Below are 26,077 nucleotides of genomic sequence, written 5' to 3' on the forward strand. Positions count from 1 at the left end.
CTAATTACAATGTGGTTAAAACATAAATATTTTAATCCATTTTTGCATAGATGGGGTTACATTACAGTATTTAAATAAACTGCTGTATAAAATTTAGCATAAATGTCAATTAATAACTTAAAATGTTTGTTAATAACCATAACTAACAATTTTAACCCACTAACACGAGAATGTCTTTATTGTTTCCTGTCAGAGTGTCATTGGGAAGTGACCATAGGTATGTTTTTTTTTCTTTTTCAGAATACAGAATTGTTTTGTGTATAATTTTCTCGTTGTGACCCATCTTAGGGATTCAAAAAGATTAAAATATTTACAGTATATATACTCACAAATTTAATTGTAAGCTGTTTACTACTTTTCAGGACATTCTACCGCTTCGAGGCAGCATGGGACTCTTCGATGCACAACTCTCTCCTGCTCAACCGTGTCACTCCATATGGAGAGAAAATTTACATCACTCTCTCCGCCTACCTGGAGGTGAGGAAAACTGTTCCATCCTCAAGTTGTTTGATTTAATCAATGTGGCAGATGTTGGAACTACATTAAAGTAATATAAACTAATCATGGTTTATTTACACTACACAATCACAAGTTTAGCTTTAACTATATTTAGATTCATGCTGATTATAGTTGCTTATGGCCATGATTCAAAAAGGGTATCATTGCAATTTGGAGCCTTTTATCTTAAAAGAAATTCGTTAACCATTGTATACAATGCAACTTTAATCACTTATTATATTTAGTGCCGTCAAAAAGAGTAATCACGATTAATTGCATCCAAAATACAATTTACACACACACAAACACACACACACACACACACACACACACACACACACACACTGTACATCATGTACACTTGAAGTCAGAATTATTGGCCTCCCTTTGTTTTGTTTTTTTAATCTTTTTTAAATATATTCCAAATGATGTTTAACAGAGCAAGGACATTTTCACAGTATGTCTGATAATTGTTTTCCTTTTGGGGGAAGTCTTAGTTAAGCTATTTATTTATTTTTTTGTTAATCTACAGAACAAACTATCATTATGCAGTAACCTGCATAATTACCTTAACCTGGCTATGTAACCTAGCAAATCTAGTTAAGCCGTTAAACTGCATAGAAGTGTCTTGAAAAATATCTAGCAAAATTTTATTTACTGTCATCATGTCAAAGATAAAATAAATCAGTTATTAGAAATGAGTTATTAAAACAATTATGTTTAGAAATGTGTTGAAAAATCTTCCCTCTGTTAAACAGAAATTGGGGAAAAAAAAAAAACGGGGGCGATTAATTCAGGGGGGCTAATAATTCTGACTTCAACTGTATGTGTTTGAGAAAATGTTAATTTATTTTTATAAATTAAATATTTATATCTAATACAAATGATATATAAATATACATAATACAAATATTTTGAATGTGATTACTTGCGATTACTCGTATAACAGCACTAATATTTTGTTTAACTTTTATTTTTTTACAAACCCAACCAGGTTTTGCAAATAGAAACATGTCATTCTAGAAACCAATATGAGCTACAAGCCAATATATCAGTTTTCACCTGTCTTATTTAATAATTCAAACTTGATTGCTTTATGTATATTGTACCGACCCAAACCACAACTCAAAAGATGCTCAATAAACATTGTTTTTAATAAGAGGACATGGCAACATAAAGCGCTCTCTCTGAAGCAGCTTTGAGTCATCAAATCAAATTTATTGAATCATTGATTACTTTAATATTACTTTGGACTAAAAAAAGAGGAGGCAAAATGCACAAGATGGCAAAGAATGTGGCATTTGTCACCACAGCGTCATTCATAGCAATTTCAAGAGTGAGTCTTTGTTGGTAATCACAAAAGCAATACATTTGAGTATTCACTCCTGCATTTAGGATATGGTTGCACTTCAGAAATTTTCATCACAGGAAATAAGATGCGGCATGAACTTGTTTTTGTGTTGTCTAGATGGAGAACTGCACTCAGCCCACTGTGGTCACTAAGGATTTCTGCATGGTGTTCTACTCCAGAGATGCTAAACTGCCTGCATCTCGATCCATTCGAAACCTTTTCAGCACTGGTGCCTTTAGGCCATTAGAGAGGTAAGGAAACATTGCTGGCCTTCCTTTGCCATGTTGAAGACTTTATGTCTGGGTGTTTCTAGTATTTCAGCAAAAGATTTAGACTTTCGCAAAGTCTAAATTGCATATCGCAAAAGCATTAAGGGCATGTCCGAATCCACATTTGCTATTTTAAGGATGGAAAAATTTGCTTTGCGCCCCGGCACAAAGCCTGTCTTTTAAGCATAACGTGCATTAAACCAATCAGAGTCTCATCTCACATTCCCTTTAAAAGTCAGTTGCGTCGCATCATGGCGCATTTGCTATAAACATGGTGGACTTTGTAAGTGGAAAAACTGAAGCAAGAAAACAGTTAACTAGACCATATGCAGCACAAGGATAAAGAACGAGCCTCCTCCATTCTGCCTCTTTACTTTCTCTTTACTTTACTCCTTTACTTTCTTGGATAAGGAAACGATGGAAACTTACTCCACTGAAGACATCCATCAGGCCTACATGTTTAAATTTGTTTGTTAAGTGCAAAGATTTGTTTCAAAACTATTTCTAAATTCAGTTGTAACTTTCATTTTAACTTAAATACATTTTCATGTAATTATTTTGTAATGATTCTACTGTGACATTTCAGTTAATTTCTCATTCACTTTTTAACAACAATATGATGAAAATGTATACTGTTTAGTTTTAGACATGACATATGGTATCTCAGATTTGAGGTTAGCATCTCGAGCTAAAACTCAAAATAGTGGATAACGCTGTTATTGTCAGTAGTGTTAGTTTTAGTTTAACAGTAATTTGAACAACAATTAGTAACTATGAACATTAGCTATCAAATGTATTAATGACAGATTCATTTAATGTCAATTATATATTGTTTTGTTTATCATTCCAATTTAAGGAAATGGAATGGAAAATAAATGAAATGTACCTGAAATTCTTCAGAGTCATCTGCAGACAGTTTTCTGCTTGAATTATAATTGCAGTAGTGAAGTGAAATAGATTGTTAAACTCACCATTGCTCTTTTGTTTTTCAGTAACTGTGTGACTGGAGTGTACGAATTAAGCCTCTGCCATTTGGCTGACATCGGAAGTCCTGGTAAGTTATACTATTTTACAAATTACCTTATTTTTAGGCACATTTAAAGTTGAAGTCTGATTTTTTTAGTATATTTTTTCCCTAATTTCTGTTTAACAGTAAGAAGATTTTTTTTAACACATTTCTAAGCATAATAGTTTGTTCTGTAAACAATTGAAAAATATTTCTTAAGAGGGCCAGTAATATTGACCTTAAAATGGTTTTAAAAATATAAAATTTCATTTTATTCTAAAAATTGAAATAAAACAGATAAGACTTTCTCCAGAAGAAAAAAATATTATAGGAAATACTGTGAAAAATTCCTTGCTCTACTAAACATCTTTAAAAAAAAATTAACAGGAAGCAAACAATTTTAACTTTCAACTGTAAATCTTTATATGTGATTGACTTTGTTGTTCCTCATTGACTGTGATGGTGCAGGTATGCAGAGGAGGCGCAGACGGGTGCTGGACACCTCAGTGGCGTATGTGCGTGGTGAGGAGAACCTGGCAGGGTGGAGACCCCGCAGCGACAGCCTCATCCTGGACCACCAGTGGGAGCTGGAGAAACTTAGCCTCCTACAAGAGGTCAAATATGGTTCTTTTTGATGTTAAATGCCTTTTTTATTAGGTATAATGTGACTTGTTTTCAGTAAATGATGGGGAAGTGTCTGTTTGTTTGTTTGTTTACAGGTTGAGAAGACTAGGCACTATCTTTTGCTGAGAGAAAAACTGGAAGCGTCTCTGCTGCTGGGACAGGACTCTTTCTATGGCAAAGATCTGTTGGACTCGCCGAAGGCCACCAGCCCCATGATCAGCCCAGTAATGAGTCTGGGTCTGGACAGTCCCAATGAGAGGCAGAGGGAGCTGGCTGCCAAGGTGAATATCTGCTGCATATATCCACAACATGTCACATTACTAAAGATTATATATTACTCCAGTAATTTCAGTGATTTCATTTATGAAGGTGAAATAGTTCCTTATGAAGATTACACTCATTTTCAAGACAGTTACACAAAACATTTCATAACAATTTAATTTAATTTAATTTAATTTAATTTAATTTAATTTAATTTAATTTAATTTAATTTAATTTAATTTAATTTAATTTTATTTTAATTAAAGTAAAATTTTATATTATATTTTAATTAAATTAAATTATCATTTAATTTAATTTTAAATTACATTTATTTTAATTTATTTTTTATTGAATTTAATTGTTTGAATTAAATACAAGTTTTATATTTTAATTAAATGAAATTATAATTTTATGTTTTATTTTATTTTATTTCAATTTAATTTATATATATATATATATATATATATATATATATATATATATATATATATATATATATATATATATATATATATATATTATTTGAATTCAATTTAATTGTATTGAATTGAATTTTAATTAAATCACATTTTTATATTTTATTTTATTAAAATTTTTTATTTAATTTAATTTTCAAAAAAAAAAATAAATAAAAGTCCCGGAATCACATTTATATTTTAATGAAGTATATCAATGACTTATTTTATTTTTTTATTTTATAATGAATACAATATATTTATTTGTTAATTACAATTCCTCGTTCATTTAATTGTCATCCTTGTTTTTCAAATCTTGTAATTCATGTCCCTGTGTTAAAATCTTGCCTCGTTCAGCTTTAGTCAATTACTTTAATCACTGTGCTATAATATTAAACATAACTCATAACTCTGAAATGTTAAAAATTCAGTGTGTTTACTTAATGTCCTTTATTGTGTTTTGTCTCTTCAGTGTGTGCGACTGCTCATGCACACCTTCAACAGGCAGTACAGCCAGGTGAGCAGCAGTCTCAGTGAGAGCAAGGTGAGCCTTTACTGCACTAGTGTTCACCCAGGCCTTGCCTCATTCTCTCGCCCATGCAGACCAGATGTCACTCTCTCTTTCTTTCTATGTCTCTCTCAGTGTCATTTCTTGTGCCATGTAAAGCGGCATAAAAAATCTCTGTCCACTTCTCTAATTCAGTCATGTAGGGTAGAGCAGCATGATTAGTGTAGTACTGTAAATGCTTGGCATTGGTAAGCATGGCATTTTCTGCAATTTGATGGATGAGATATTTTAATCTATTGCTAGCTTCATCATCTGGTGGTGTTCTTTGTTTTAGCTGTCAGAGATTTCCGCGTCTCTTTTAAGAGACAGTGTTACTTCACCTCTAAGCTCTCTGACGCCCTCCTCCACCTGCCCATCACTGCTGGACGGTCACTACGGCACAGACCTCAGGTTAGTGCATTTACAACACAGCCAGGCTCCTTCCTGCTGACCCTTTTGAAATAAATGTACACTTATTAAGTTACTTTTACTAAGTACTAAGAATACATACTACACTAAATTCACTGTATGAAGTACACTTAAGTATATAATTAAGTATGCTTAATGTAGTAAGTATACTAACATTGATGTACAACTATTATACTTGTAAGTAGGACTTAATTGGCCCCATTTTTAGGATGTAAAAGTATATACAGTTAAAGTCAGAATTATTAACCCCCTTTGAATTTTTTTTCTTTTTTAAATATTTCCCAAATGATGTTTAACAGAGCAAGGAAATTTTCACAGTATGTCTGATAATTTTTTTTCTTCTATAGAAAGTCTTATTTGTTTTATTTCAGCTAGAATAAAAGCAGTTTTTAATTTTTTACACACCACTTTATGGACAAAATTATTAGCCCCTTTAAGCTATATTTTTTTGATAGTCTACAGAACAAACCATCTTTATACAGTACAATAACTTGCCTAGTTAACGTAATTAACCTTGTTAAGCCTATAAATGTCAATTTAAGCTGTATAGAAATGTCTTGAAAAAGATCTAGTCAAATATTATTTACTGTCATCATAGCAAAGATAAAATGAATCAGTTATTAGAAATTAGTTATTAAAATTATTATGTTTAGAAATGTGTTGAAAAAAATATTCTCTCCGTTAAACAGAAATTAGGGGGAAAATAAACAGGGGGCTAATAATTCTGACTTCAAATGTATTGAAGTATGCTATAGGTATAAAGCGGATTTTACACCTCTGAGTGTGAGAGGTTTGTGAGCAGTGTATATTTCCTTTGGCGTGTATGTCAATAAATTAGTGGTCATACCGGGAGCAACAGTTTGCACCTAATAGAGTCTAATTTTGCTACTCACTCTCAAACAAAGTGACAGCACCCTTATGATGGCCAAAATAATATGATTTCATACAAAAAGTTCTATAAATACACAAAACAAGTACAAAATACACATAATATGCAGAAAGACTTGTGTGTTCAATTAGAGCCATTGTCATAAGACAATTAGATTATTTAATAAATGTAGGCTGCAGAAGATGCATTGTATACATGTTTTTAATTCTTAAGTTTGAGTGCTAGTATGGCAAATAAAAAATGGCCAAAAATGGCGTAAGCTGCTTTACAGCTGAGTTTTATGGTGAAAAAATAAAAGAGGGGAAAGCAAAATATATTTTTAAAATCTTTTGTATACCCTCGCAAAATCAGTTGAGTTCACTTTACATCTTGCAGTGGTTGAGAATTCTGTACATTCACTTTATGGTAAATGTATAATAAACAGGATTACATAAAATTTCTTTCAGATTAATAATTTACAAATTAGGAAAAAAATGTATAGCTTTTTATATGTAGGTTAAAGTAGGTTACAGGTTTTATTTGTAGATTTACAAAAACCTTTATGTTTTGGAGTCGCTGGGGTCATCACAAGCTACAAGCATGCTCAAACATTGTGTAAATACAATCATGAGTCTGCCGCTGCAGTAATGTTGTAGATACACTTATCCACTGCTCACGTGCCGCTCACGTTTGCGGTGTGAAACCGGTGTAACTTTAGTAAATTATATGTGCCTAAATAGTCAGCAATTATGTTTTTTTATTTGTTCTACAAGTCAACTTTTGAGTACACTAGCAGTTCACTTTAGTAAATAATTAGTTTGTGAAGGAAGGAAAGAAGTCATGACATGTGGCCCCCTCGCCAAGCATGGTGTCCCATACTCAGAACCTGGGCTCTGCATTTAACACCTCCAAATGCACACACAGTAGTAAACATACAAATACTCTCTGACCAACAATCATTGCCAATGCCGGTGTCCTAACATTTTATCCTACCTATAAGATTACAGTGCTACTAACACTGTATTTGAATGGTATTGAGGTTGAGGTTAGGGATTAGGTAGGTTAGGGCGATATTACAGCTTCATATCACACTTCTCCACATTAAAATTTACACTGGTAGCAAAGTCTGATGGCAGGCATATTGCATCATCAACATGTGCTTCTTTGTTTTTGAATGGGAGGTAGGACAATCTGACAAGATAGATAACAAGTAGCCTTCTAGGTTTATGCTGTAAGTGTACTTAGCTTTTTTCCACTGGGGATAATTTGGCATAAGCTAGAGTTATTAAAGAGCATATTTTACTCAGAAATAGTACATTTATAGTATACTGCTTGTGGGTTTGTGTGCCTCTTGAGACAAAACAATGTCATTGACTTATTTTAAGATATGTCACAGTAAGTTTTTCTCAGTTTAGACAGCTTAAATGTGCAATTTAGTCTAGGACTAGCCTTATCTCTGAAACCTATTAGTTTTTTGAGAATCAGTCTACACTTTCAGTCTCTATACATCACATTATTGGTTTCTAACACTCCTTTTCTGTGTGGATATTTTTTTCAGAGGTGCTGAGGCTAACTCTGGTGCTTCTAGCCCTGATCTCGATCCATTCAGTCCTATTGAGAGAAAACCAAGGACCTGCACCTTCATCCCCAATATCCAGGAGATTCGTGTCAGGTACTGCAGCACCCGGAAACACTGTTTTAGAAATGACATCATCACCTAACACACTTGGACATTAAAGGGCGAATTATTCTTTGTTTTTATGCACACACAGTCTTTCAAAGGATAGTTAATTTCACTTTTTTGTTCAAAGTATAATTCAGTCAAACACAATGGCATTGTGACAATTTTCAACACCCCTTCTGATTTAAAAACTGTCCACAATTTCTGGTTATGCATTATAACCCATATAAACATTATTTTCATTCTTTCATTATAGATTAGTAAAAACCATGGTACTTTTATAACCTCTTTACATTATTACTTGCATTATTTGGCATCTGTTATCTCTGCGGGATTCCAATCAGTTTATTAGTAACATTTTCCTTTGACTTTCTTGTCAGTCAACAACCTGAAAGCACCATTGCCACCTTGTGGATAAATAATTTACTGCAAAATACAAATAGTTGCAAAAATCCAACTGTACTCACAGTATGTCAGGCTGTAGCCAGCCTGGTAAAAGGAATGATCCTTTTATCTCAAAAATTCACCACATTTTTTATTTCATTATGAGATTTAATAAGTACATTTATGCACTTTTGTTATCTGAATCAGCTTGCCGGATAGTCATCTTAACCACACACATTTGATATACCAAAATTATTTCCTAAAGATTTATAATAAAGAAATATGAAATAGTTAAAATTTATCAATAATATATCATTAGAAATAAATATGAATCTGATAAAGTTATAATTAAAAGCTGTAGCCCATTTAACATTTAACTTTCCTCAATCGCAATTTGTCCATTTGAATAGAAAAATAATTAAAACATAATAATAATAATAATGTAAAGCTTCACAGATTTTTCTTGCCTCTCTTGTAAAAAAGTACCAGTACCAGTACAATACAGTAGCGAAAGAAGACTTCACTTATGGCAGATTGTAAAATGAAAATATTTGTTCTGCTTGGATAGGATTCTGCTTGATCTTAAAGCCTTTTTCGATGGGTAATTTTCACTATTTATGTTGGCATGGCAGTCAAAATAGGACAAATGAGCTCATGTATGGGACAAATTCTGGACATTTTGTCAGTGAGGGTTAAGTCTTCTGAACCACCCAAACCGCCCCTGGCTATGGCCTGTATGTGTATAGTATTTACATTAATTTTGAGATGCATTAAATTAATTTTTACTAAAAAAAAATATGTATAAACCATCATCATGTAAACAGTATTGGATATATTTACTGTCCATTTTCGACACTTTTGCTTGCACAATTAATATAACAATTTAACCTTTGGCAAAGTCACTCAAATATTTACTCCTGTCTATTTCACCCGGAGCCAACACGTTGAATATGAGAACTGCTTATTTTTTAAGACTCTAATATTTTGCCTCGTTACGAGCTAATCAAATATATCTAAGATCGTAATGTTTTGGCCTATCAGTGCTTTTGTACAAGGGTACAGTTTATGTAAAGTTGCGTCCGACCAGGGGTGTTTCTAGACATAAAACTCTACTGGGGCACGGGCCCCTCTCAACCACTTAAGCCCCTAAATGTTTTTCTGCATATGTCAGTTTGTTTTCAATTAAACTACATTCTTTCGCAAGTGGTGATTTGGTTGCACATATAGAATAACATCTTTGGATTACTACTCTTGATTAATACACTTACTACACATGTAACGTTAACTGCAAATAATTTACTGGGGCACAGGCGATTTTTACGGTGGCATGTGCCCCAGTAAGTGGGGTCTAGCGACACCCTTGGTCTGCACCACTAGGTGTCAGTATAAAATCCATAACCTATACAGCTAAAATCCAAAACTATACAGCTAAAAAACTTTTTAAAAAGCAGCACTAACGACACTTAAACACTAAAATTATTTTTGAAAATAGGCTCAATTACAAGTCATCTAGAGTTAAGCAATAATTTCAGCTAATAATTTCTCTTCTCGAGTTTGGCAGGAGCACTATTGCTTTAGCTTAGCATAGATCACTGAATTAGATTAGACTATTAGCATCTCGTTCCAATATTACCAAACAGTTTAGATACTTTTACTAAAACTTGACCCTTCTGTAGTTACATCATCTAAATTAGCTATTTTCTAGGTTGATATGGATTGGAACTATTAATCTTACTCTGCAACTCAGAACTAAACTATCATCTTTGTTTTAGAACTAACGTTTCATTTACATTTGGGGGTGGGGGTGGGGGGGTATTACCAGGCAGAAAACGGTTTAACTACTTACGCTACAAACAATTGTGTTCATGATAATACATAAATAACATATAAGAAAATACAGATTTGTAACATTAAGCAGCATAATGAGCTGTTTTTTTTACAGTTTAAAGTAAATAGAAGTGAATGAGACTGGCTGAATCTGGAAGTATGTGAAGGAGTAAGGTCAATACTCCATTCTGTAATTATCAAGGAGCTTTACCTGCTGTACCATGGCTGAAGCAAAAATGTTCTATAAATATGTTTATATCTTTTACAAATATCTCAATGGTTGCTCCATGAAAATTACGATTCAGTGATCTATGCTAAGTTAAAAGTGCTCCAGCTAGACTCAGAGATCAGCTGAAAACATTCATAAGGGGTAAAATAAGCCTATAGAAATTATTATTTATATATTTTTAAGTGGAGTGTTCTTTTAAATGTAATTATGCTGAGCAGACTCACTACTGTTAAAACTTTCAAAATCCTGATTGAAACGGATTGCCCTGTACCGTAAATAATGTAATATATGTAATTTTCCTATGCAAACAGCCCCATTGTGTCAAAGAAAGGTTATCTGCACTTTCTGGAGCCTCACACCAGTGGCTGGGTGAAGCGGTACATTGTGGTGCGGCGGCCGTACGTTTACCTGTACCGCAGCGAGAGAGACTGTGTGGAGCGAGCCATCATCAACCTGTCCTCCGCTCAGGTGGAGTACAGCGAAGATCATCACACCTTGATGAGGGTAAGACACATTCACATTATACACACAACTACTGCGTAACGTGGTCTGCTGTAGTTGTAAACACAAGCGTTGTTTTGTTTTCAGGCTCCTAACACTTTCACAGTGTGCACTGAGCACCGCAACATCCTCCTCCAGGCCACAAATGACAAAGAGATGCATGACTGGCTGTACGCGTTCAACCCACTGCTGGCAGGAACTATCAGGTATGCCAAATCAATCTTGGATTTGTAGGTTTTGTAGTGCAGGATTTATTGAATATGCAGCTGTCTTATTTACAAGATATCTGCGGGGTCGTACAGTGCTCAGCATAATTGAGTACACCCTATTTTAAAAATGAATATTTTTTCCATTTCTCAGTGAATATAGGCAATGGTTTTTGGTGCATTTAAACAAAACAGATTTATTAAAAAGATTTATTTATTAAAATAATATTTTGGTCACGAAACATATTTAGAAATGAAAAGATAATACAATAAAATTCAAACAAAATATTGTAAAAATAAATTACAACCTACAAAATTTCAGCAAAATTTTTAATTTTTCATTTTACTTAAGTACTGTACTTATATATTTTGAGCACTGTAAAAAGTCTTAAAATGTCCTAAATTTCAAAAATAAAAATGTAGGCCTTAAAAAGTCTTAAATTTGCTAAAATAAAGTGTTAAATCTTAAATAATGTAAACAGGTCTTAATTTTCCTATTTTCAAGAAAAGCTACCCAATCGAGCCAACACACAATAACAAATAATCCATGTTAAAACCTTTTCTTTTAATATATATATATTTATCCTATAACAGAAATAGGAAAAACACCTTAGTGTTTAGCACTATCTAAAATTTCATTCATAATGGTCTTAAAGGGTCTAAAAGAGCCTTAAATTTGACTTGAAGAAACCTGCAAAAATCCTATATTTAAGATGCCCTCAAAGGATGTACCAACATTCTTCATGTCCAGATTGATTGTTAGTCCGCTACATTAATAATAGCGAAGGAAATTAAGATATCTAATAGTACACAATGCTTAATGTAAAATAGATAAAAAACACAAAAAACATAAGCACACATTACTTTATACCTATGACATATACAGTATAATATGCAGTACATATACATAAGATGAAATTTATCTTTTTTTTTCTTTTTCTCACAAGTGTTTGAATATGACAATCTATAATAATAACGTGGTGGCAATAAAAAATACATGGCTTGTTAGCTGATTCGTTCAAACAGCTGATTAGATAAAAATGTCTCTTATCAAGAGGATATAATAAGATTGGTTTTCTTGTCTGTTCATGTAACTATAAAAGACAATTCAGCCACTACAGAGCTGTCACTTATGTAATTTCCTGTAATACAATCAATTGCACCAAAATGTCTTAAACAAGCACTGTAAAAATATTTGATCAATAATTCATGACAACATAGAGCGGGGAAAATAAGTATTGAACATGTCACTATTTTTCTCAGAAAACATATTTCTAAACGTGCTGTTGACTTGAAAATTTCCCCGAATGTTGGTAATAACTAAAGAAATTCATATATGCAAAGAAAACTTTATAAATTAGTTTACAAATGAAGTTATGTGTAATTTAATAAACTAAAGCAGGAAAAAAAATATTAAACATGCAAAGAAAGGGAGGTGTAGAAAAGCAGCGAAAGCCCAGACAGCAGCTAAAATCTCTTAGTACTTATTTAGCAACACCCTGCCCTTTATCATTGTAAATAAATATTAGGTGCTTCAGTCCGACATTTACATTATTAGAATGAAGAATATGAAACCAGAGTGGACATTTCAGCAAAACAATGATCCAAAACAGCCAAGGAAATTCTCAAATTCTTTCAGAAAAAGAAAATCAAGCTGTAGAATGGCCCAATCAATCAACTGACTTAAATCCAATATAAAATACAAATTAAAAATCAGATTTGATAGACGAGACCCACAGAACCATCAATATTTTTACAGAGTCCACTTTAAGCTGTCATCACCAATAAAGCCTTTTATATAAAGTATTAAATACATTTTAGTAGTTCAGGAAAAGACATGACATGTTCAGTTCTTATTTTCCCTGCTGTATGTTATATAAGTTATACTGCAGAACGTAATCACACAAAAGTTGACCAAAACTCTTTCTTTTTACCCACAGGTCTAAGCTTTCCAGAAGAAAATCAGGACAGATGAGGATGTGAACCTGTTTTTTTCTCCCTCTGGCTCAATCCATAAACAGATAGCTAACAGGCCGTTGTGGTGTAATTAGGTCATGTGATCATAAGTGCCCAATCCCCATGTCATCACAGCTGCCTCTTGCCTGCCCTGCCCGTCTGTCCATGCCAACCACAGACTGTGAGTGTGTGTGTGTATGTGTGTGTGTCAGGCCCTATTTAGTGTACGTTCATAATATACTATCGAAATATACTGCACTTCCCACTCACATAGCTAGAATGGCAAAACAGCATCTTAGACACAAAACCCCACTCTTAAAGGAACAGTCCACCTAAAAACGTCATCCTTGAACATGAAAGAAGATGTTTGGAGGAAAAATAAATAAAAAAAATTCTTAATAATATCTTCTTTTGTCTTTTAAGTGTGAGTAAATAGTGTGTAGATGTACATTTTTGGGTGAACTATCCCTTTAAAGTCATTCATTCATTTGTAAATGCGACTCAATGATCTGTTTGTGTGTGTGCTTCTGCAGAGTAGATTTCAAGTGCTTTTACCTGGCTCGGTTGTTGCCTCTTGGTTTTGATCATTATGCTTTTTGAAGGGAGCTAATTTGCAGATGGCCTTTTATGCAGAGGACATGGTGATGGATTTTAGACTGAAAGAGGTAACTGTCTAATGTTTCATCAAAAACCATCTGCCATTTACAGAGGTTTAATTGTGTTTTAATTTCCATCAGTAATGTCTTTTTTTACATTACATCTTTTACGTTACACTTATTTATTAAGCATTGTATGTTTTATAAACATGAGTCCACTATTTGTAGTGCGCTACAAAAATAATTTCTCACCTTGCACTTTTGATAATGAGCTTTATTTAGCAGATGTGTTTTGATTCGTTTGCACAAGAGCTCTGCTGCTAAGAGAATCAGCTTATTTGGTGGCTTATTTATTTATTACTTTTCATCTGCTTATTTTCACGCACAAAATTAGTACGCTTTGATGCTGAACTTACACTTAACACATACATCAGAGTACATTTTAAACTTTTGAATTAATGAAGATGTCATTAGAATTATGCTGGAGGTTTAGGTTCAGAAATTCTGCATCTACACTCTTCAAAATAAAGTTTTATGTAAGTTCACCCTAAAATATAATCAGTTTGAGCCAAAAAGTAAGTGTACAATATTTGACCTGCTGTTCAGAATGATGGCTCTGAGTTCAGAATGACGTAAATGGGTTATATGCACAGCAAGTGTTTTTCAGCCACTGATGAAGCATAATGTGAATATTTTCCGCTTCATAAGGTTTCTTTTCCAGCTTCGATTTCGTACTGTTATTACAATACATTCAGTTAAATAGACTTAAGCATTCATTTAGTTGTTCAAGCGCAAAACGAGATGTAAGACTGTGCTAGCGGTGTCAGGATCAGCAGGCGAGCACAGAAACTCCTTTAAAAATATTGGGGTAAAATAAACCATTTTTTATCATACTTTAAACACATGGTGGGGCAAATGGAATGTAATGCTGTGCTTCTTGTCTGGTCTGAGGCCCACTTTATATCGTTTATCAATCAGGCAGTCAAGATCACTGATTTTTAAAGAAATTAGACCTTAAATGTGGCCATTTTCTAATGGAAAGACTTTACTGGAAGCACTTATGCTGGCTGGCTAAAATTAAAAGTCTGTGTGCATATACCCCATTGCCTGGATATACACATGAAGTGTTCAGATACCAAAACCTAAACGCTGTTTGCACTTTTATTAGACTCCTGTGTGTAGGTTCAGTAATTTCACTTTTATGGTAAATAATAAGTCCTTTACATGGTATTTAAAGTAAAATATCTCAACCGCGCACCTCCATTGGAAACAACAAACTTGTACAAACTCTAGAAATACGAAAAATGTGAACCGCCCCAGAAAGGCTGCCGTCATTTGTGATCTCCATCAGTTGATCTTCTTGCACAAACATGCTGGATTCACCTGATTTGTTGACAAATGGGTTGCAGATCCATTCCTTGGCAGTTTCTTCACTTGGCCTTTTCCCCGTTGGCAAAGAAACTTTCCAAAGACACCTGTTACTTACTCATTTTGTTGCTTTTGGGTTAAATTTGGGTGCTAAACGGACCGAAAATGTAAACGAGAGAATACGGTCATTTTTTCAAAATAAAAGATTGTTCAGTTAATGATTTCTTGTGGAGTCCGGTGCCAATTGATCCACCGACCGATGGTTGAGGACCACTGAGTTAGGGAATAAAATGAGCTAAAGCAACATGATCATTCTCCTAATTGCACACTGCTAAGAGGTTTTTAAATATGATACGACCCCCCACAAAGCTCACTGAGGCCCCCTTGTGGGCCGGGACCCCCCTGTTGGGAACCGCTGGCTTAGTAAACGTTTATTATTACCATTTGATACAGTTTGATATTGCGCATAGACCCGGAAGCCACTTTGCGTGACGTCACACTTAACAAGCAGATTCCGTTTCAGCTGGAAGTACATCAATATGCTGAAATAAAAGTCTCACCAACGTCTGCTTCACACAGAATTTACAGGAATCCAAAATGGCCTCCTGCTGAACTTTTATTTTGAAGAGTGTAGTTCCTCAATGTAGCTGCTATATTTAAGTAATTCCAAACCATTTCTACATGTTACAATATAAACTCTGTATTCAGTCCTCCAACATGGTGTTTTCCTAGTGAGATGGCAATGAGATGATGTAGTGTTAGAGAAGATCCAGTTACATATAACAAGAAGTCTTTTACCAAACGTTTTGTGTCTCCCTATATAATAGGTAAACTTTTTTAGAGAGATGTCTCAGCGTATTGAAATAGACCTGTTTTCATTACTCTTTGCTGTGTAACTACTGTATAAAGACCTACAGTAAGTATAGAAAAGCACCATTTGCTGCTGAATTCATAAATCTCTTACTTGGTTTGATTTGAGCTCATGCTATTGGTCAGTCAGCCGTTTAGCATGTTGCTCATGCTGATTGAGGATTGGTGTTATGTGCAATGGGCCAGCCAACCCAAAGAGCACAAACAAAGCAGTGATATTTAATAATGAGCGTACTTTCTAAGACATTTCAGCAGTTGTGGTGTTTGTTTACCTCTCAACTTTGGTTTCTTCATATGCAGCAGTAGAAGACTCTCACTCTGAACATGGATCTGAAATGTAATTTAAGGAGAAATCTTTCAGTTTTGGACATTAACGTTGACAGTCATACCTCCCAGTGCCCTGATGTTTTAAAATCCACTTCTGTCTTTTGACAATGCTATGTATATGATAGCATGCTGTACATATTTATTCAGCTTTTAAATGAAATGTATCTCATTTACCTCCTTAAAGTATAAGAGTAGCATTTACAAGAAAATAATAGATTCAGTCGTATTATTTTACTGAACTGAAGGATCACAGTCGACTATGAGCATGTAGTGTTCGCATTGACACGTGCCCTAAAAAAACAAAGCATTTACCAGGACTTTGTCAACCTACAGTACATATATAATGCAGATAAATGAGATTTTTAGGGTTTGTAGTTGATAATGTGACTCTTTTTCTCTCTTTCACTCTTTGTGTTGCCACTCGCCATGCATCTTTTCCAACGAACATCTTTCATCCATATGAATATTTCAGATTTAAAAAAGGACGTCAATATAAACTAAGTGTACCTACTGTAATTGCTTCTATATTTCTGTTGATTTGCTCTGTATATAAACCCAACTGTGGTCTAGCACACAGCAGTAACCACTTTATACCATAATGAATGGGCTGTAGTGTATTCAGTGCTCAAGTTCTTTGAGTGTTGGACCTGTGTCTTCTAATGTCTGTGGACACTTAACACTTTGTCAGGTGTGAAATAAATGTGAAATACGCGCAATGTTTCTTGAGTCTCGACTTCTTTTCTTTGTGGTTTCAGTTAAAACTCTTGTGCTGAAGAAAAATCGCCTGCATGTTGGATGGCATTAGTAAGAGTAAACTTAGCAAATTGTGATGCACGAAATTTCAGGTTTTGATCATAAGCAGTTTAACTTAGCAGTAACTCTGCAACTATATGGTAATTAATACTCTAAAGCAGCTAAAACTTTATTTTCATGTTACTTTTTTTTTTTTTTTTGCAAGTGCATGATTGATTGAATTCTACATGTTTTTCAGTGAGCCATTTGTTTCATGTTCTTTAAAAGTCTTTAATTTTTCTTAAAACTATAAGAAGAATATCCAGTAAAGACAACATGAATGAAGTTTGTATATATATATATATATAGCACAGCACTTTACTAGCTGACCTCTGTTACACCCCACCAACCTAATTCCCATCCGGGTCACGGCACCAATGTAACCCCACCGGTCCTACAAAACCAAATCCACTCCAGGCTGGGATCAAACCGGTTACTCTCCGCATGGGAGTTGGTTGCTCTAACAAGGAAGCTAAAGACCATGGCCTCTAGCGTCTGTCGCTAGAGCACCTTTTCTGGTTTAGAGGAGTGAGGTTTACCTGCACAGTACTTCATTGCTGGCCTCTGCTACACTCACCCCCCTAAACCTCACTCCCATCCACGTCATGGCACCAATGTAACTCTGCCTGTCCTACACCACCCAACCTGCTTCGAGCTTGGATCAAACTGGCAGTTTCCCCCATTCTCTTTTTCAGTACATGTAAAGTTCTTTTAGGTTTGATGGGGAATGGCATTCCCCAATCAATTGGGTTTAGGTCTGGGCTCGGGCTGGGCCACTCAACGACATTCAGAAAGGTGTCCCATAGCCACCACTTTGTTATTTTGACTAAACGATGAACCGTCACCACAATCTGAGGTCCAGAGAGCTCTGAAGCTATAATGTACATCACTACATTCATCTGTACATTACTGCATTCGCTTTTCCCTTAATACTGACTTGTTTCTCAGTTTTTCCATTGAAAAACATCCTGCAGCATGATGCTGCCACCATCATGCTTTACTGTAGTAATGTTTTTGGGGGTTTTTTTTCACTGTCGCCACTGGCTCTCTTGGTTTTGGCTTGTGGAGCTGCGCATCAATGGATTTGCTCTTCAGTTTTTGGACTTTCAGCAGTGTAAATTAAACCACGCTAAATGAACTAAACTAAACGTCAACTCTGAAAACTGGACTGACACATTTTCAATTTACTAGAATTTCTATGCTAAGCTGCTTTGACACAATCTACATTGTAAATGCGCTATAGAAATAAAGATGAATTTAATTGAATATTGGCCAGGTGGTCAATCTTGGCTTCATCAGATCAGTGATTTTTGTTTTCAATACAGGCCTTTTACAGAGGAGGTCTGATTGGTGGATTTCCGCAGAGATAGTTGCCTTGATACAATCCTGTCTCTACAGAGAACTGCTTGTACTTCATGGCTTGACTTGATATGCTCTGTAAATGTGAAACTGTGTAGAGACAGATTTGTGCATTTTCAAATCATGTCCATTAAACTGAATTAACCACAAGCGGACAATTTCAAGTTGCAGAAACATCTTAACGATGATCAGTGGAAAAAAGGATGCTCCTGAGCTTTTAAATCTGCCAAGATTTCAAACAAACTTCTTCCACATTGTCATTATAGGGTACTGTTTGTGGAATATTGCAGAATGCACTGTCATTTTGAGTTAGTATGTTAATATATATAATATAATATGTTAGATATGCACTTGCAAAGTTAACAGAACATCTAAAGTAGACCATGAAAATAAACTAATTTAGGATGGTTGGGCATTCCAGCAAGAATTTTGTGTGCATGCATTAAAAGATCTCTAATTGACAACCAAACAGACACCTTGGCAAAAGTAAGGCTACATTTGTCTGGTCTGTTTGTGTAATATTGTTAGGCATCAATTTGAAATTCACTAGGATGTCTACTGTATGTTTAGATCTCTATTAGACATCTTTTTTAAAAAAATATTTGCTGGGGTAAAACTTGCCAAATTGTACATGCTATGTTCACACCATGTTTCAAAGCCAAAGCTAGTTCAAGAATCCATGTAAACCAATGAATAATAAAAAGAAAACCTCTAAACCTCTTTAAAAAAAAAAAAAGCTAGGCCAAAATTTGGCTTGTGAGTCCCGATTTAGATATCTTAGATTTATATGATGTACAATAGTTATTTAAAATGAGTTGTAACAGATCTGCAATCAAACCTCTTACTGTACTGTATTTAGTGCTTACTCAGTAAAGAAGTAAATCACCTTCTAAATCAGCAATTTAATCACCAATTTAAAACACGATTATACCTATATTGGTGGTGCTGTGGGTAACGATGTCACCTCACGGCAAGAACCGGCTGGGTTAGTTGGGATTTCTGTGGAGTTTGCATGTTCTCCCGGGTTTCCCCCGGTTGGTCCAGTTTCTCCCACAGTCCAAAGACATGCGCTATCGGTGAATTGAATAAGCTAAATTGGCCATAGAAAATGAATGTGAATGCAACAGTGTATGGATGTTTCCCAGTGCTGGGTTGCAGCTGAAAGGGCATCCGCTGTGTAAAACATATGCTGGATAAGTGTGACAGTTCATTCCGCTGTGGCGACCCCTGATTAATAAAGGGACTGAGCCGAAAAGAAAATGAATAATTCTTAAATCATTTGAGAACATCAATTAGGCATTTTAGATGAAAATATCTACCATTCTCTTTCTAACTTTTCAAAGTAATACATTGTTACTGGATCTGGGAATAACAGCAGATGTATATTTTCGCATGAAGGCTCTCGTTACATTTCTGGCTCTGTGCTTATCCACCCCCTTCATCTCTCCCATGCGCATCTGTCAGCAAGCTCAGGTATCTTTTTAGAGAGCGAGCGAGAGAGACAGAAAGCTGGGTGCAGCCCAAGGACCCCTGCCACTTTTGTTCTGACCATTCTAGGTCTAACATGGTTCTCCATAAAGCCATTCAGGCCGCTCGAGAGGGGGATGTGGAGGCTCTGAGGGCCCTGCATGTGTCTGGATGCCTCAGTCCAACTATCACTGATGCCCAAGGAGCCTCACCTGTTCATCATGCTGCCCGAAATGGACAACTGGACTGCTTGGAGTTTCTGGTACATGAAGGTCATTTCCAATGCAACACCCGAACGAAGAACGGAGCAACAGCTGCCCATGACGCTGCTGCCACCGGGCATATCCGAGAGCTGCAGTGGCTGCTGAAACAGGAGACGTGTGGGATTGAGGTGAGCGGTGTGACATATCGAGAGAAAAATTTCATTTGACAGCTGAATTGATGACATTCTTGAGTACGGTCTGCTGTGTCACTGTCAATTACACAGGTCATCGATGATGGATGGACACTGTAAGCAAAGAAGCATCGCTTTTATTAATATCACTGACAGCATAATAGCTCATCAGTGTATCGAAAGGTCATTGTGATGTGCTACTTACTATGCTCATAATTCAGAGCTATTCAAACTGGGTATTGCAGGCTGACATGTGTCTTTGCTTTGGCCTACAGGATCGTGATGGCGAGGGGGCGACTGCTCTGCATCTGGCTGCCAGGTTTGGCCATGCGGAGGCAGTGCAGTGGCTGCTGTTTGAAGGTGGTAACACAGAGGCAGAGACCGACTGCGGAGCTCGACCTGTACATTACGCTGCAGCCAGTGGAGACCTCACTTCCCTCAAAATGCTCATGTCCAGCTCTCCACGGTGAGGCTCGCACTCATTCAGTCACTTTTTAAGTACATTTCACACTACAAGTTTAATTTAGTCTGATCAAGTTAGAATCGGGATAAGACCATTCAATTCTGGAGGGCCACTGTCCCTAAAGGAATATTGTTTTTGGAAATCTCATTTTATAAGTCTCCTGGAGTTAAACAGTTGAGTTTTACCGGTTTTGAATCCATTCAGGGAAACTCCGTGTCTGGCAGGAGCACATTTAGCTTAGCTTAGCATAGATCACTGATTAGACCATTAGCATCTACTTTATTTTACTTTTTTAAAGCACTATTTCACGCTTTTTGTGAAATGAATAAAAATAAGAAAATTAAGGCATTTGGGATATTGTGATATGTATTTATATCTTGTTATGTATATATGAGCAATATCACATGAGTAGCTGTGCCATGTGGCTGTATATCAGCACTGGTGGCAGGCGTACTTAGTGTCCCCACCAGTAATTTTATTATTTAGTGTCCCCACCAGTGTGTTTATACAACAGTTTGATGGCATAATCGTGTATATAAAAAAAAAAAAAATCAAACACAGAGAGTCTCAAAAACCCTTTTGTATTAGGAACTACTTTCTTCCGCCATTCATTCACATGTGCAGCTGATGGCAGAACAGCAGAAACCGTTGCTACTTCTCAAATGTCAGTTTAGAGCTAATGTTTGAATGATTCTCTAGCGTAATGTCTAAAGTCATGACAAAACAGGTGATTTTGCTGACAATTTAAGAATATAAGGCTGAACGGCATGAAATGCCATCAGTCTACAGAGATTTCCCAGTATTTCTCTGTTGCAATCAGGATTTCACAGTAATTAACCCTGAAAAAGCCAGAGCAAAGCAAACACTACCAGTTTCTGTTGTATAAATACAGCAATACAGCATACAAAAGAGAGAGATCGACTTAGAATGTCACTTACCTGATTTATAATGATTTGCTCTGCTGTAGTTTGAAAGAAACGCTGAGAAAATGCTGGTTTTCACCCTCACGGACTTATTTTGCGGTTTCTGTCGTCATCTTGTGGCGGATTGTCAACCGTCACTTTCTTTGGTCTGCTCAGACAGGCTGATGGCAGCTGAAGCACTGAATCCGATGTTCTGAATTTATAAATATTTAACATAGGCACTATCCTTATAAATAAACCGCATCGTAGTAATCTAAACTACTACATTCTCGACTGAAAAAGCTTCAACAGTGCATTATGTTGTTATTTGCAGATTATTGCACGGCTATCAGCCAATCAAATTCAAGAACCAGACTGAACAGTTGTATAAATATTTATATAAACATAAACAGATTTTGAGATTTGTTGGAATATTTATTCAATTTGATGCGTGTTCAATAAAAAAGATCAGGAGAAGGTTTTCTTCAATGTCAAAAATCTTAGTAATTTATTAGATACAAATTAATAATTCAATTCACAGAATTCTGTAATCTTCAGTGCAATGCAAGAGTTACATTCAGGAGGTGTGCAACAATTTTCATTATCTGACTCATATCACCCTGCAGCCCAAGACCGGTTACTCACTGAAGCTAAGCAGGGCTGAGCCTGGTCAGTACCTGGATGGGAGACCACTAGGGAACACTAGGTTGCTGTTGGAAGTGGTGTTAGTGAGGCCAGCAGGGGGCGCTCAACCTGTGGTCTGCGTGAGTCCTAATGCCCCAGTAAAAGTGAAGAAGACACTACACTGTCTGTGGGCGCTGTCTTTCGGATGAGACGTAAAACCGAGGTCCTGACTCTCTGTGGTCATTAAAAATCCCATGGCACTTCTCGTAAAAGAGCAGGGGTGTAACCCCGGTGTCCTGGCCAAAGTCCCTCTATCAGCCCTTACAATCATGGCCTCCCAATCATCCCCATCCACCGAATTGGCTCTATCACGGTCACTTCACTCCACCAATAGCTAGTGTGTGGTGAGCGCACTGGCGCCGTTGTCCTGTGGCAGCCGTCGCATCATCCAAGTGGATGCTGCACACTGGTGGTGGTGTGGAGGGACAACCCCCCCCCTTAATTGTGAAGCGCTTTGGGTGTATGGCCATACACAATAAATGCGCTATATAAATACACATTACATTTACATTTACATGACATATCGGCAGCTGATATTAACAGGTGGGAGTCTAGGGAAATTTGTCACTTGTCAATTATTCTCCAGTCCTCCATTGGCCGCACCCATACATACATCCTCTTTTTCTACAAATTCTCTGCACAACATTAAAAGCATAAGACTTCTCAACTGCACATATTTTGTGTTCAGTTTCAACCCATCTCTGCTCACAGGAAGTTTAGCTGCAGAGCTCAAGTTAATTTGAGACAATCAGGCCTTTGCATTTCTATCAGATTTATCCACTTCTGCAAAAATGCTTCATTAGTATGCAAAACATACAAACACATGAGAAGAATTTTAGTTAATATCACCTTAAGTAATACAAATACAACTGTTAATAAAAAGCAAAAAAAAAGAGACAAAAATAATACAAAAATTATTCCTTTTTACTTAGAACAGATTCTTAGTCAGAAATAAGCCATAGTATTTTAACCAAAATGTAAAATTTTATCTCAACATTGATTTAATATCTCAGAATTTCATTTTATCTCATAATTGAATCAATTTCTATTAGGGAAACAAAAATATAGGGAAAATATGATGTGTGCAATATTGTTGCTGAGCATTTGCGTTATTTCTTGTGAAATTTCACGTGCTCCACATAAATCCAATATTTATAATCTTTTTTAATTATGGAATGATCATACTAAACTAACCAGGTTATATATTTGTTTCTGATTTAATTAAAATGTAGTTTAGGTAAAAAAAAAAAGATGTAAACATTAAACATTAAAACACTATGAATGGTTGAAGATATTCTGACTCCTATTGGCTATTGTCATTTTATTCTCTCTTGTCTCTACTCCCACCATTAGTATTTATTTTCAGCTCTAGGTTCCCCTATTGGACAGGCGGGTAAGAAGATAAGGCCCCATCTGCTTGGCACGTAAAATAAATGTAATAATCACACCTTGCTACAATACAAATCATAGTGATAGTACTGTTATTGAGATAATGATATATTTTTTATATTTTGTGCTGCGCTGATATCAATAATTTCTATGTTTTATATCATGATGTCTTAGTAGCTGATAAATTTGACCTTCACATAATATCACATAATTAATGCTCATTCATTTGTACACTTTATGCTATATTTTGACAAACCTTTGCATTATGTCCTCCATAGAAACTGGACTGTTTCATACAGTAATGCTGTCACTACTTGGCTACTCCTTCCTGGAAAAGCTACAATATTTGTGAAACTGTTTGCTAGAGGCCCTCTACTGTAGTGAAACATCTAATTTAGTTTGGTTTTCTATTGTTAGATGCTCCCATGTGCTCATGTGACTGTAGTGTGTGTTTATGTGTTTACCAAACCATGAGTCATGATTACACACAGGCAGCAGCTTAGAGTCACGTTGCCATTTCTTGAGCTTGTGTTCTTCGGGGAGGCTGGGGAAAGGTCATCTGACACATGTCAAGCCCACCATCTGGGCTCCATACTCTATAATACATGAGGAGCCTCTTGCCTACCACATGTCACCACCTTTGTGTGTGTTTACTGTACATCTGCACACACCAATTCATACTTAATGATGCAGCAGAGCTTATACCTCTTAATAGCTACTTTTACTGTATATGCAAATAATGTCTATGTATCTGACTGAACTAACAGCCAAAATCGTTTGGTTTTTGGCATGTTTTTGATGCCAACGTTAGATGTCAATTTGAAGTTGTTTTGACATCAAGATGGTCAACTAACATCAAATCTATTTGCATTTTGGACATGTTTTTGTATGTGTTTTGACAACAAGGTCCCTGCAGGGATAGGACACACTATGATTCGGATGCATTCAGATGCATTCACTTTAGCAGTACTGACTTAAAGTAATAATTTTTAATTATGAGCTTCTCAGTCTCTCAGATCATTCTGGAATTCATTTTTTTGATGTTTAAGTTACTGCAAATTTAGTGCCCCATTTTTGCTGTGCAGCGTAATAGATTTACACTATAGAGTATATACCACATCACACACATAACGCACAACATAAATAGTGAGAAAAAAAACTGTGGTTACCTCTTCCCATTACAATTCAGCAAATGCAGTCAGGATGAGCTTTAGACTATTGTAACAACTAGTTAATTTATTTTTCAGCTTCAGTTCTATTGTAGATTTGCTGGCGTGCTTGGGATCATTGTCCTGTTGAATAACCCAATTTTAGCTAAGCTTTAGCTGCTGGTTGGGAATTGCATTAACACACACCCAAAGTCCCTATAAGGCAGAGGTGTCAGTTCGTGGAAGACCACAGCCCTGCACAGTTTAGTTCCAACCCAACTCCAACATACATATGTGTAGGTTTCAAACAAACCTGAAAAACTCAATTAGCTTGATCAGGTGTGTTTAATTAGGGTTGGAACTAAACTGTGCAGAGCTGCGGCCCTCCAGGAACTGAGTTTGACACCTGTGATTTAAGGTAAGTCATTTGACTCAACAGTCATCTTTGAATTGCCTTTCGGGCAGTATGCTCAGGCATTCTGTTTGAATGAGGAAACATCAAATTCTGGAAAAATTGCTTGTCTAGCTTACAAATAATTTTCATATTAGGAGACACCAATAAAAAAAAGCAATCGATAATTAGCTCCTTTCCTAGAAGGCAGGGCTTTATTCACCATATTGACCGTTACTCTTTTCCCCATTCAAAACCATATGAGTGTCACGTCTGGTGTATTCTATAGTCTTTGGCACACAACCATCTCTTGGGTTTACAGAGAATGGTCTGAAAAAAGAAAATATCCAGTGAGCGGCAGTTCTGTGGGCACAAGTGTCTTGTTGATGCCAGAGGTCAGAGGAGAATGGGTTAAGTTGATAGAAAGGCAACAGTAAACCAAATAACCAGTCTTTACAACAAGGTATGCAGAAGAGCATCTCTAAACGCACAACACGTCCAACCTTGAGGCAGATGGGCTACAGCAGCAGAAGACCACTCCGGATGCCACTCCTGTCAGCTAACAACAAGAAACTGAGGCTACAATTCACACAGGCTCACCAACATTGGACAATGGAAAATTGAAAAAAACGTTGCCTGGTCTGATGAGCCTCGATTTCTACTGTGACATTCAGATGGTAGGGTCAGAATTTGGCATCAACAACATGAAAGCATGGATCCATCCTGCCTTGTATTAACAGTTTAGGCTGGTGCTGGTGGTGTAATGGTGTGGGGGATATTTTCTTGGCACACTTTGGGTCCATTAGTACCAACTGAACATCGTGTCAAAGCCACA

At 35.9% G+C, this 26,077-nt stretch overlaps 2 protein-coding genes and 2 long non-coding RNA genes across 24 annotated transcripts in view; 2 read left to right on the forward strand and 2 right to left on the reverse strand.

Annotated features, from left to right (window-relative positions):
* Positions 1-16,969, forward strand: part of kif1ab (kinesin family member 1Ab) — a 79,322-nt gene extending 62,353 nt beyond the window's left edge. For 6 of the 17 annotated variants that reach the window (XM_087240724.1, XM_087240730.1, XM_087240721.1 and 3 more), the window contains 12 exons: positions 194-217; positions 363-477; positions 1,967-2,100; positions 3,111-3,172; positions 3,593-3,738; positions 3,844-4,029; positions 4,937-5,008; positions 5,307-5,422; positions 7,867-7,980; positions 10,741-10,933; positions 11,018-11,136; positions 13,077-16,969. In XM_087240724.1, the coding sequence (XP_087096850.1) occupies positions 194-217; positions 363-477; positions 1,967-2,100; positions 3,111-3,172; positions 3,593-3,738; positions 3,844-4,029; positions 4,937-5,008; positions 5,307-5,422; positions 7,867-7,980; positions 10,741-10,933; positions 11,018-11,136; positions 13,077-13,119 (1,324 nt within the window). In that variant the 3' untranslated portion in view covers positions 13,120-16,969. The remainder of the gene's footprint in view (positions 1-193; positions 218-362; positions 478-1,966; positions 2,101-3,110; positions 3,173-3,592; positions 3,739-3,843; positions 4,030-4,936; positions 5,009-5,306; positions 5,423-7,866; positions 7,981-10,740; positions 10,934-11,017; positions 11,137-13,076) is intronic. The other 11 variants (XM_087240733.1, XM_087240722.1, XM_087240729.1 and 8 more) reach the window with 3 other exon arrangements.
* LOC148679736 (uncharacterized) overlaps positions 1-26,077 on the reverse strand; it is an 807,653-nt gene that overhangs the window by 696,184 nt on the left and 85,392 nt on the right. The gene's annotated exons all lie outside the window — the stretch shown is intronic.
* Positions 18,933-25,575, reverse strand: LOC147846336 (uncharacterized). The gene is made up of 3 exons (XR_015478445.1): positions 23,069-25,575; positions 22,830-22,902; positions 18,933-22,235 (listed from the first exon to the last, which is right to left on the reverse strand). It is a non-coding gene; the product is annotated as an uncharacterized LOC147846336 (long non-coding RNA).
* Positions 19,937-26,077, forward strand: part of espnlb (espin like b) — a 59,288-nt gene continuing 53,147 nt past the window's right edge. For 4 of the 5 annotated variants that reach the window (XM_087240742.1, XM_087240743.1, XM_087240745.1 and 1 more), the window contains exons 1-2: positions 19,937-20,262; positions 20,541-20,731. In XM_087240742.1, coding sequence (XP_087096868.1) covers positions 19,969-20,262; positions 20,541-20,731 — 485 coding nt within the window. In that variant the 5' untranslated portion in view covers positions 19,937-19,968. Of the gene's footprint in view, positions 20,263-20,358; positions 20,449-20,540; positions 20,732-26,077 lie in introns of those variants that run through there. The other variant, XM_087240747.1, reaches the window with a different exon arrangement.

Source organism: Danio rerio, chromosome 2 (assembly GCF_052040795.2).
Source record: "Danio rerio strain M-AB ecotype USA chromosome 2, GRCz13ab, whole genome shotgun sequence".
Taxonomy (NCBI): domain Eukaryota; kingdom Metazoa; phylum Chordata; class Actinopteri; order Cypriniformes; family Danionidae; genus Danio; species Danio rerio.